This window comes from Chionomys nivalis, chromosome 25 (assembly GCF_950005125.1).
Source record: "Chionomys nivalis chromosome 25, mChiNiv1.1, whole genome shotgun sequence".
In the NCBI taxonomy this organism is placed as follows: Eukaryota; Metazoa; Chordata; class Mammalia; order Rodentia; family Cricetidae; genus Chionomys; species Chionomys nivalis.
Genome location: NC_080110.1, coordinates 29,571,273 through 29,583,157, shown reverse-complemented (window position 1 = coordinate 29,583,157; position 11,885 = coordinate 29,571,273). Strand labels below are relative to the sequence as shown.

Below are 11,885 nucleotides of genomic sequence, written 5' to 3'. Positions count from 1 at the left end.
CAGGAAAGGCTCCAAAGCTACAGAGAAACCCTGTCTCGAAAAACCAAAAATAAAATAAAATAAATAAATAAATAAATAAATAAAACAAGGTGAAGCTAGGGACGGATCTGAGACCTTACAAAGGCCAGTAGCAGGGGCTGAAGAGATGGCTCAGCCCTTAAGAGCATTGCCTGCTCTTCCAAAGGTCCTGAGTTCAAATCCCAGCAACCACATGGTGGGTCACAACCATCTGTAATGGGGTCTGGTGCCCTCTTCTGGCCTACAGGCAGAATATTGTATACATAATAAATAAAATGAACATAAAAAAAAAAAAAAAAACAAAGGCCAGTAGCAATTGTGGGGGTGGGAACAGATAAAGAGTAAACCTGCCGCTCCACATGACCGACCGGTTCCATCCTTAGAAGATACAAGGGACCCAACGTCAGGCCGGACCAGTGACCACAGAGAAAGAAAGAGCGCTGCATATGTCATGTGACCCACCTTCCACGCCTGGACAATTATGGGGCCTTCTGAATTCTGTGGGAAGGGAATTGTTTTTCGTGTTTTGGAGTCAGGTCAGCTCTGTACCTCAGGCTGACCTCAGACTCCTAGCGCCTCTGCCTCACCTTCCTAAGTTCTGGGTTGACAAGCACAAATCAACATATCTGGGGGCCTGACTGCTTCTGTGTGTCAACTTGACGCAAGCTAGCATCATCAGAGAGGAAGGAGCCTCCGCTGAGGAAGTATCTCCATGAGATCCAGCTGTAAGGGATTTTTTTCAATTAGTGATAAAACAGGCACGGACCCAGTCCATGGTGGGTGGTGCTCTTCCTGGGCTGGTGGTCCTGGGTTCAATAAGAAAGCAGGCTGAACAAGCCATGTGAAACAAGCCAGTAAGCAGCACCCCTCCATAGCCTCTGCATCAGCTCCTGCCTCCAGGATCCTCCTCTGTTTGAGTTCCTGTCCTGACTTCCTTCAGTGATGAACACTGATGTGGAAGTGTAAGCCAAACAAGCCCTTTTCCCCAGCCTGCGTTATGGTCCTGGTGTTTTGCCACAGCCATAGAAACCCTAACTAAGACACCAAGTTTCTCCTAGATTTATTTTTTTATTTATTTAATTTTTTATATTAGCTTTTTTTTTTTTTTTTTTTTTTTTTTGGTTTTTTGAGACAGGGTTTCTCTGTGGTTTTGGAGCCTGTCCTGGAACTAGCTCTTGTAGACCAGGCTGGTCTCGAACTCACAGAGATCCGCCTGCCTCTGCCTCCCGAGTGCTGGGATTAAAGGCGTGCGCCACCACCGCCCGGCTTATATTAGCTTTTTAATGTTTATTTATTTAATGTGTATGAGTGTTTTGCCTGTATGTATACTGCATATGTGTGTATATATGCATATATGTATATAAATACATATATATACATGTATGTATGTATGTATGTATGTATGTATGTATGTATGTCTTTACTCCTTGCGTTTCTGGTGCCTGAGGTGTTTAGACGAGAAAGTCAGATCCTCTGTGGGTGCTGGGACTTGAACTCACGTCCTCTGGAAGAAGAGTCGGTGATCTCAAACACTGAACCATTGCTCTATCCCTGATGATTGGTTGACTGATTGATTGATTGATTTTGAGACAGAGTCCCTCCATTTTAGCCCTGGCTGTCCTGGAACTTACTCTGTAGTCCAGGCTGGCCTTCAACTTACAGAGATCCCCTATCTCGGTCTCCTGACTGCTGGGATTGAAAGCACGTGGTACCATGCCCACTTTTCTACCTTATTTTAAAATTTTACTAATTTTTGCATTTTGATTTATTTTGTGTGCCTGTAGCAGAGGGTACATCTGAGTGTTGTCTTAGTCATTATTCTATGGCTGTGAAGAGACACTGTGACCGCTGTAACTCCTATGAGAGAAAGCATTTTATTGGGGCTGGCTTACAGTTTTAGAGGCTTAATCCATTATCATCATGGCAGGGAGCATGGTGGCAGGAAGATGCTGGGGAAGTAGCTGAGAGCTACATCCTGATCCTCTGGCAGAGAGACACTGGGCTTGGAATGGGCTTTTGAAAACTCAAAGCCCACTCCCAGTGACATACTTCCAGCAAGGCCACACCTCTTCATCCTTATAATCCTTTCAAATAGTACCACGTGGGTGACCAGGCATTCAAATATATAAGTCTGTGGGAGCCATTCTTACTCAAACCACCACAGGTGCCATAGTGTGTGGAGGCCAGGGGACAACTTGGAGGAATCAATTCTCTCAGATACCTTCCTAGTTACTGTCTATTGCTCTGATAACATGACCAAGGCGACTTACAATAGGAAGTGTTTATTTGGGGCTTAAAGTTTCAGAGAATCCGTCCATGACTGTCCTGGTGGGGAGCATGGCAACCAGCAGGCAGACATGATGCCGGAGCGGTCACTGAGAGCTTACATCTTGAGATACAACCAGGAGGCAAAGAGAGAGCCAACTGGGAGGGCAATAACATGTACGTCTGAAACCTCAAAGTCCCGGAGACACATCTCCTTCCACAAGGACACTGTTGTGTGATATTTGTTCCTACAGACACTCCAAGGCTTCTAATAAAGTTAAACCTTGAATCAGAGGGAAGAGTCAGTGATTAACTGGAATTAGCCATAGATATGTTGGAGGACTGAGGGAGCCAGACAGAGAGGTATGGGAAGAGATAAAGCAGGACTTGGGGAGATTTCTCAGGCTTTTTGATCTGGAAAACATAGAGTAGGGTCAGCTAATTTTTCCTCCGCTGTTCTTTGGATTTATCAGGTTTTTATCTCAATTTTTGACTCCTGATTTTTTTATTATTAATACTAGAACAGTTAAGGTAAATGTATTAGAACACACCTTCTAATCTTTCCCAAACAATTCTACCAACTGGGACCAACTATTGAAATAGATGAGCCTTTGGGGGCATCTCATTCAAACCGGCACAGCAGCTGGCGGGAGTTGATTCTCTCCATTTACCACGGGATTGGCCAGGTACTCAGGCCTGGCAGCAGTTGCCTTTCCCCGCAGAGTCATGGCATCGGCTCTCCACCTTTCTTTGGGATTGGTTCTTTGGTTTTGTTCTTTGTTTTTTTGAGACTAGTTTCTTTGTGTAGCCCTGGCAGTCCTGGATCTCATTCTGTAGACCAGGCTGACCTCAAACTCAGCGATCCACCTACCTCTGTCTCCTGAGTGCTAGGACCAAAGGTGTGTAATGCATTAATTCAGGTACTCTCCTCGCTCGCACTGGGGTTCACAGACATCCCTGCCCTGGGATTTTACGCTGGTACTGGGGAACCCAAGGCAAATTCTGTTTGGTAACACGAGTTCTAATCATTCCTTATAACAATATGGAGTCAGATATTAGGGGTGAAAGCTGAGAGATCAGAGAAGCAGTGCAGACAGCCACTGAAGACACCTTTCACCTCTACCAAATCCTCAGACCAGAAGAGTGAGCCTGTCCTCAGACTGCGTCCTATTACTGACTGCTTCAGGCTGCACCCAGACTGCATCTGAGCTCCTGTCTTTTCCCACTTTATATTCCTCTCTCCGCCCAGCCACATCCCTTCCTGTCTCCACCTCTCTAGTGGTGGTATTAAAGGCATGGAACTCCCAAATCCTGGGATTAAAGGTATGAGCCACCACTGTCTAGCCTCTAGTGGTATAGCTCTGCACTCTGATCTTCAGACAAGCTTCATCTATTACAACACAAACAAAATGTCACCACATTGTCTTGTGTGGCAGATGCTTACCCAGTGACTGTGCCCCCAGCCTCTCCTTAACTGCAGTAATTTTAGATTTATCTGTTTGATTTTATGTGCATGAGTGTTTTGCCTGCATGCACAAATGCGCACGGCGTGCATGCCTGGTGCCTGTGGAGGTCAGAAGAGGGCACCAGGCGCCCTAGCGCTGGACTTATTGATAGCTGAGCCAAACCCTGTCCTTTGTGGGCACCAGGCTGTCTTATGCCCTGGGCCAACTCTCTAGATTTTTAGCTCTTTTTAAATTAATTAATTTATTGGTTTCTTGAGACAGGGTTTCTCTGTGTAACAGTCCTGGCTGGCCTGGAACTCACTCCGTAGCTGAGGCTATCCAACTTTTTATTTTTAATTGTGGGGTATGTGTACGTGAGCGTGGGCACCCATGAAGGTCAGAGGCGTTCAATCCTCTGGAATTACAGGTAGCCGTGAGCCACCTGATGTGGGTACTGGTAATTGGAATCAGGTACTCTTAACTACTGAACCCCCACCCTTGTACCTTTTCTTTCAAATTTAAGAAAAAGAGCCTGGCGGTGGTGGCACTCACCTTTAATCCCAGCACGTGGGAGGCGGATCTCTGTGAGTTCAAGGCCAGCCTGGTCTACAAGAGCTAGTTCCAGGACAGCTAGGGCTGTTACACAGAGAAGCCCTGTCTCGAAGAACAAAAACAAAACAAAAACAAAAAGAAAGAAAAAGAAAAAAAGAAAAAGAATTGATGCCTGATGCCTTCTTATGTGTGACTTCCATATGTCAGCATTGTGTTAAAATTTAAAGGCAGAAAGTAAGGTGAAAGAATGCATAGCCAGGCGTGATGATTTATGCCTTTAATTTTCCAGCACTTGGGAGGCTGAAGCAGGAGGATTGAGAGCTCCAGGCTAGCTTGGGCTGTTTTAAAAACAAGCAAACACCACCAATAAAAGGTGTGTGGGGAAGGTGGAGAGATGGCTCAGTCATTAGAAACACTTGTTTCTCTTACTGAGGACCTGAATTCTGTTCTAGCACCCACATTGCAGCTCCCAGTCTTTAACTCCGGTTCCAGGGAATCCAGCGCCCTCTCCCGGTCTCCATAGGCACTGCCTTGGAAGAGCTGCACTATATGCAGGCAAAAACTCACACACATAAATTAAAAATAAGTTTTTTTTTTTTTCTGAGACAGGGTTTCTCTGTGTAGCTCTGGATGTCTTGGAACTCACTTTGTGGATCAGGTTGGCCTCGAACTCACAGAGATCTGACTGCCTCTACCTCCCAAGTGCTGGGATTAAAGGAGTATGCCGCCACCACCCTGCTAAAAATAAAAATTTTTTTAAGGGGAAAAAGAGAAAGAACAGACAAGCTTCTAATCTCTCGGCAGAGATGTAGTTGCTTTATCAGGTAGCATACTCTGGAAAACTCTGCGTCTTATTTGTTTGTTTTGAGACAGGATCTCGGTAGCTCAGGCTGACCTAGAATTCACGGTCTGGAATTCTGGTGATCTTCAACTCATGGTGATCCTCCTGCCTCAGTCTCCTGAGTGCTGGAATCATAAGTGCAAACCACCACACCCACCGTACAACGTAGAGATAATGAGAGCAAGAAGCAAATGACATCTTGGTATTATTATGAAAATGTTTTTGAAACCTCTGAGTGGGCTGGCTTCAGGGGCCTGCCAAAGGTCCCCAGACCACACTTTGCTTATGGCCTCGCCCCTCAACCCCTTATCACGACTCACTGTTGCTTTCTTCCTCATTTTTATTAAGAAAGTATAAATTATGTCTTCCATGTGGGTCTTGTCTTCCGGGGGAAAGCTAGGGAACTTCATGGGCCCAGCAACCCTTCTTACCAACTCTCGATCCCAGGCCCTCCTAACCCCCTTAGCCCTCCCCACACACACCTTGCTCATCTTCCTATTGACATTGCTTCAAAGCAGGCAATAGTCGCTGTTATTAGCCTGCTTATTTGCCTTTTCCCAATCGACTGGACCCTCTACTTATTCCTCCGTTACTTGAGGAATTTCTTTTCTAGGGAGAGACTAAGTCATTTTCCCCTGCCTTTTTCTTTCCCTCCCACGACATCCCTTGCTGTCCTGGAACAGGGCTCCACGTAGGAAATGGCGCTGGCCAGGCAGTACCCTGAAAAGGAAGCGGTTTCCCCATCTGTCCACATTTGAAACAGCCTGAAACAGACCGGAATCTAGGACGAGAAAATGCCCATCTGAGTTCCGTAGGGGTCAAACCTAGTCACACTGCCAGGTTGCATGTTTGCCTGCGTCAGCAAATCTCACGCGTCCAGACACGGGTGTCTTTTGCCAGGGAACCCTCAACTTGAACCTTGAACTTCACTCAGAACCTTTAGGACTTCTTGCTAGCTGCAGCCACAGGCCTCTACTACCATGTCTGGCACATCGGTCTTGATCACGTTACTGTTATGGTCGAGGTAGAGGATTGAGAGAGGTCTTCGGGCAGTGGGGACACAGCAGGAAGAGCCTGCAGGCCAAGGGTTGTTGGCTTTGAGGAGGCTAAAGACAGCGGAATGGAAGGAGGCAGCAATGCCAGGGCTGCCAGCCAGGTGGGGCGGGCACTGCCCACTGCAGTAATTCAGCTGGTATCCTTCAGGCTGCAGGATCCAGTCTCGCCACCCCAGCTCCTGGAAGTCCACATAGTGGTCTCGCCTACAACATAAGGGAGTCTCAGGCTCACAGGTGGGAGTCCTCCTCCTGGCCCGGCCTGCTCCGGGTTCATTAGTTCGGATCTTAAGTTCCAAGAAGGGACGTTGCTGTCCCTCTGTGTCCAAGAGTCGCCTTGGCAGTCCAGTGGCAGTGCTGTTAGGGTCCCGGGGTCTGTAGTCCAGTTGGATTTTGACGACTCCAGATTCCTCACTCCGCAGGCCACTAGAGGGCAGAGTCAGGGCGTGCCAGCCTGAGGAAGTCGCTTGGTGCTCAGCTAGGAAGGTGCGGGATCCTCGGCACCTCCCGGTGCCGCAACGGAAGATCCTCAGGGAGAGCGTGCCAGGGAGAGATGGAGGCACATGCAGCCAGAGGCGAGCATGGTACAGGTGGTGGGACCAAAGAGGGGACAGCTGGAATGTGAGCATGGAGCGGTAGGCTGAAGTGAATTTGCCTGCTCAAACGATAAAAAAAAAAAAAAAAAAAAAAAGAAAAAGAAAGAAAGAAAAAAAAAGAAAAATGTGAACAGAGACAAAGCTTCCCTTTGACATTCCAGCCACCCTGCCCAGCACCGTCCCTCACTCAGACCTCTGGGAAGAGCCTGGACTGCCCGAGTCTTCACAACCATACTTGCCCTCAGCTCCTCCTTCTCCTGCCACACCCCATTCCTCCTGCCTCCCTTGCGGGGCTCTCTTTCTTCCTCCAGTTCCCTGTCTCTCTCCCCTCACCCACCTACGGTGGTAGCAAAGCTGATGACTTCCTCTCGGTTGCCAGGAACCACGCTCTGGGGCTGCAGTCTCCGGAGGGCTCTGGTTAGTGCGGCCTGGGGCAGAGGACGACTTATTCTGGGACGGCTGGTCAGGTGCAGCCCCTTCAGAATTTGCTGCTTGGCTAGCTCTAGGACCAGAGCGCGTTCTCCTTGGGGTGCAAGGGTTGGGCCTCCACAGGACGGGCATGCAGATCTTGTGCTCTGCACCCACGCCAATGCCCACAGAAGCACTGGCCAGAGATGGACATCTGAGAGCCCCATGCCCCAGGTAGATGGCCCAGAGTTGAGAGCCTCGGATGGCAGTTTAACGAGCCAGAGGGGGCAGCAGTAGCAGCAGCAGCCCGCAGGAGCAGGAGAAGCAAGCAATGGCTCAGCTACTTTTGAGGAAGGGCAAAGAGAGCTACTTGTCCTCGATGGCCCGTGGTTCAGGAAGCCTGAGAACAGATCATCTGATGGGTAGCTATGTTTGACCCTCACAGCTCATGGCTGGCTACTGAGCACGGTCTCTTTAGAGCCTACTGCTTGGGCTCCCTCACCTAGTGGTCAGCCTGCACACCTAACCTCTGAGCCTTAGGATTGGCCGGCTGCACTGCCCATCAGGCCCCTGCAGGGGGTGGCGGTCTCCCCCGGGGTTCAAGTTTCGCCCTCTGACTGTGGTGACTTGAGGTAGGGGCATGGGGTAGGGGTGCAACGTGGCCATGCATGATGCAAGAAAGAGGATGATTTCACGGGCGCTCATTTCCCAAGGTCTGGGACTCAGAGGAGTAACTCCAGGGGAGCCAAGTGGGGAAGGGTGGCTCTTTAATGCCCCCGTCTTCCCAGCTTGCCCACCAACTTCTGTAATAGTTTTATGAGGCAGTCATGGGTTCCGATGGTTAGTTCTTGGGGGTCTCCAGGTCAGAAGAATTCTGGTGTTCATTTCTAGCTTTACAGATGGGATAGGGGTGAGACTTTAGAAGAGGTGGTAGGAAAATGGAGTCCCCTTGTTCAGGCCAAGGTGGCAGTGCCACGGGATATTGAAGTTACCTTTTGACCCTGCCTGTGCTGGCTGCCCAGAGTCCAACTGGGGGAGGGGCCAGTGCAAGGGGTGAGATCGTGCTTCTGTGATGTCTGGGGAAACCCAGAGAAGTGGGGGTTGCAGTGATGCAACCTGACAGCAGCACAAAGTCCATCGAGGCTGGCAGAGGGCATGCGCCTTTGCGGAGCCTGTGCCCAGGGAACCACTTGTTTTTAGGACACTATAGGAGTTGGCTAAATCTGATGCATCCCAGGGGTGGCGCCAGGCCTCTGTTAATGTGGTTGGAAATGGGAGTTTAAAAGATAAAGCAGGGAAAACTAGCAGCCTTAGCTACTCATCATCCAGCCTTCCAGTCTCTCGTTACGGGCTTTGAGCATGTGTGTGTGTGTGAGGCCGGAGGACAGCCCTGAGTGCCACCTCAGGGACTCCATCCTCCTTTGAGGCAGGGTCTCTCATTGGCCTGGAGTTCATCTGTTAGACTAGACTGGCTGGCCAATGAGTCCCAGGGATTGCCTTGTGTTTCTGCCTTCCCAACAACTGAGATTGCTAGTTCGTGTTCCCATTTCTCCCTGGGCTCTGGAGACGCTTAATGCAGGTCCTATGCTTGTGAGGCAATAGCTTTACCTTCTGAGTCATCCCCTAGTCTCTGACTCCATTCCCCTCCTCCCCAATCCCTAACACCTTCCCACAAAGGGTTTCTCTGTGTAGCCTTGGCTGTACTGGAACTCTGTAGACCAGGCTGGCTTCAAACTCAGAGATCCACTGGCATCTGCCTCCCAAGTGCTGGGATTAAAGGTATGCACCACCACTGCCCATCTTTTTTGTTGTGTTGTTGTTTTTGTCTTTGTTTTGTTTTGTTTTGTTTTTCGAGACAGGGTTTCTCTGTAGCTTTGGAGGCTGTCCTGGCACTCGCTTTTGTAGACCAGGCTGGCCTCGAACTCACAGAGATCCGCCTGCCTCTGCTTCCCGAGTGCTGGGTGTTTTTTTTTTTTTTTTTTTTTGGTTTTGTTTTTTATCTTTTGAGATGAAATGTTCCTATGTTGGCCAGACTGGCTAGTACTCATCGGTGTAAGTGACCCTCCTGTCTCAGTTTCTTCAATAGTGAGACTGTGGCGAGTTATTTCTTTTTCTGTCACTGTTGTTTGAGTCAGACTCTCTTGTATTCCAGGCTGATTATGAACGTCCTCTGTAGCTGAGGGTGACCTTCATTTCCCTATGTTGCTAAGGGTGATCTTTGACTCCTGTCCTTGAGTGCTGGGATCAAAGGCAAGAACCATCCACCACACCTGGCCTTTATCTGGTGCTGAGGACTGAAACCAGGGCTTTGCACACGCTAGGCTGGTACCCTACCACTGAGCTACGCAGTCAACCCTCAGGTGCACGACCTTAAATGGAAGTGACCCTCACTTCTATACAGGAAGGCGGTAGCTGTAGCTTTCTCCCTGGGTCCCAGTTTCTTTAGGAAGCAAGAAGGCATCTGTAGGGAAGCTGTAAGCAAAAGGGGTGCGATTTAGGGCCCCCACTCATTCTCCATCTTCCCCTTCTTTAGCTGGTGGTGCCGCCTCGAGAGTTCTAGATCTGGACCAGGGAAAAGGGATGTTCTTTGCCTACTGAGCCTCAGTACCATCAGTGTCCACCATGTGGCAGTGCCTTGCCACTGGACAGCAGCCACTGGACACCAGAGAATCCGGGGACAAAGCTGAGGAAGCTTGAGAGATGAGAAATGCCTCATCTTCTCCCCCCCCCCAGGCAATGGAAAGGGGCTGGTTCCTCTGTTCCTTTGCCTCTCTACTGCCAGACAGAAGAGGAAGTCCCCAGTACTGCATCCCTGCCACCTTTGACACCTGGCAATGGAGCCCGATGGTAGAGGTCGGGCTTCCTGGAAACTCAGGGCGCCATAGAGACACTGCTGTTCACCTGCGCTTCTCCCCAGGCCCTGAAATGTATCCAGAACTTTTGGCTACTGCTCTCTCTATATATACCTCTCAGCTTCCTCTCTGCTGGTCACTGCAGGTGACTGACTGACTGCTAGCCTCTGGGGTCTGGACCATGAGGCTCTAAGTGCCCATCTCTGATGGCGCCTAAGAGGGCTTATCTGTTTGTGCCAGGAATCAGGCTCATGGGAAGTAGCAAGAAGTGGCTGTAGGAGTCACTGACGACACCTTCCCCACACCCTTCGCTGTTGCGCCTAGCCCGGTCCTACCTCCCCGCTGACACTTACGTCAGAACTTAGCTATAAATACGCCCCTAGCGCCTTAGTCACTTTCCCAAGAAGTGCTTCCAGGTTATAAATACCCAGGCATCTGCCGCACTGCCCGCCCTGCCACCGAGCTGGTGGGGGGCTGGGGGATAGTGAGAGGTTCGAGAGAGGGGAAGGAAGTAGGAGAAGCAGGACCATTTATTTGCCCGAATGAGAACAGCCTGAAGGAGTCAGGTAGGGGTAGGAGGCTGGGGAGAAAATGTGTAGAAGATGACAGGATCTTCCATTCCTCTTTCTTACAGAAAGCAGAGCCAAAAGAGAAAGTGAATAACACGAATCCTGTGTTTATTTTTAAATATGCTGCTTTGCTCATCGTGGATCTGCAGCATTCACAATGTCGGAAAGTTGTTCATTAAAATGCTGGTTTTCTCCATTGATGAATTACTTGCTTCCACCTTAAAATTTCACCCCTAGGTGAGCACCTCGCTTTGCCTTACCCTGGTCTGGTCCTGGGTACTGAAACTGTTCTTAGAGCTGAGAGAGGCCTAAAAGTGGGACGTATTGACCGAAGGGAGAGGAGGAGACGCTGAGAAACCTCGGGACTTGAAGGAGGTCTTCTCAAATAAAAGTGGAACGATTCCCACAGTTTGCTTAGGAAACCCCACGGCTCAGACCTGCAGGGCCCCAAACATTTCCATTGCAGGGACCTCTTACCCTGGTAGGAGGGGATTATATGCTAAGCAAACACAGACATCACATTACCCAAAGGACACATGGGCTTTGCGCAAACCTGGCCTTGGGCTGCAGACAATATCGACCCTCTGGGTCAGGGCTGTCCAGCCAAAGGGAGGAGATGTGAGGTGAGGAAAGAAGGGCAAAGGTCTAAAGAGGACCAGTTCTCAGAGTAAATGCTGCCCCCTCTTTATCCCAGGCCTTCCTCTTCTTGACCCACTAAAGCTTCCAGAGAGGACTCGTGACTGAAGCTCTAAGAGTGGCCAAAAGGAAGGTGAGTTGGAGTTCCAACAGGTAGCTCTGAGTGCCTCTGCCTCCCACCCTGTGTGGCCAGGGTTGGCCTGCTTGATAATCGATTATTGATCTGTCTCATCTCTTGGAGTCAGAACAGAGGGAGATGAGATTCAGGCAATAGTTGTTCATTATTAGCCATGAACCCCCTGAAAGTTCTGGAAAGAGGATGGAGGAAGATTAAAGAAGAAGAGGAACCTGGAGGAACACGAGATATGAAGCATGAGACAGACAGAACAGCTAAGCTGGAGGGGACCAGGTGGAGAGAGAGGAAGGTCCCGGCAGGAGATAGAGGGGTGGAGAGAGAGGAAGGTCCCGGCAGGAGATAGAGGGGTGGAGAGAGAGGAAGGTCCCGGCAGCAGACAGAGGATATTTTGAACTATCTCAAGAGGACTCAGTGAAAGGGGTTACAGGGCCATAGTTAGGGTTAAGGGACACAAAAACAACAACAACAACAACAAAACAATGCTCAAAACTGGGCATGGTGGTGAAGGCAGGTGT

The 11,885-nt window shown here is 49.5% G+C and overlaps 1 protein-coding gene across 1 annotated transcript; it reads right to left on the bottom strand.

Moving 5' to 3' along the window:
* Positions 1-6,073: 6,073 nt before the first annotated feature.
* Positions 6,074-7,404, bottom strand: Inhbe (inhibin subunit beta E). Its single transcript, XM_057758266.1, has 2 exons — positions 7,107-7,404; positions 6,074-6,828 (listed from the first exon to the last, which is right to left on the bottom strand). The coding sequence occupies exons 1-2, from the start codon at positions 7,402-7,404 to the stop codon at positions 6,074-6,076; spliced, it is 1,053 nt and encodes a 350-aa protein (XP_057614249.1).
* Between the last annotated feature and the right edge of the window lie 4,481 nt (positions 7,405-11,885).

What these genes read in the sequence shown, in the direction of transcription:
- Inhbe (XM_057758266.1), bottom strand. Translation starts at nt 7,404, where the DNA reads ATGGGGCTCTCAGATGTCCATCTCTGGCCAGTGCTTCTGTGGGCATTG. An exon ending in CAGCTTTGCTACCACCGTAG is followed by an intron (nt 6,829 to 7,106) that starts GTGGGTGAGGGG and finishes TCGTTTGAGCAG; the next exon opens with GCAAATTCACTTCAGCCTAC.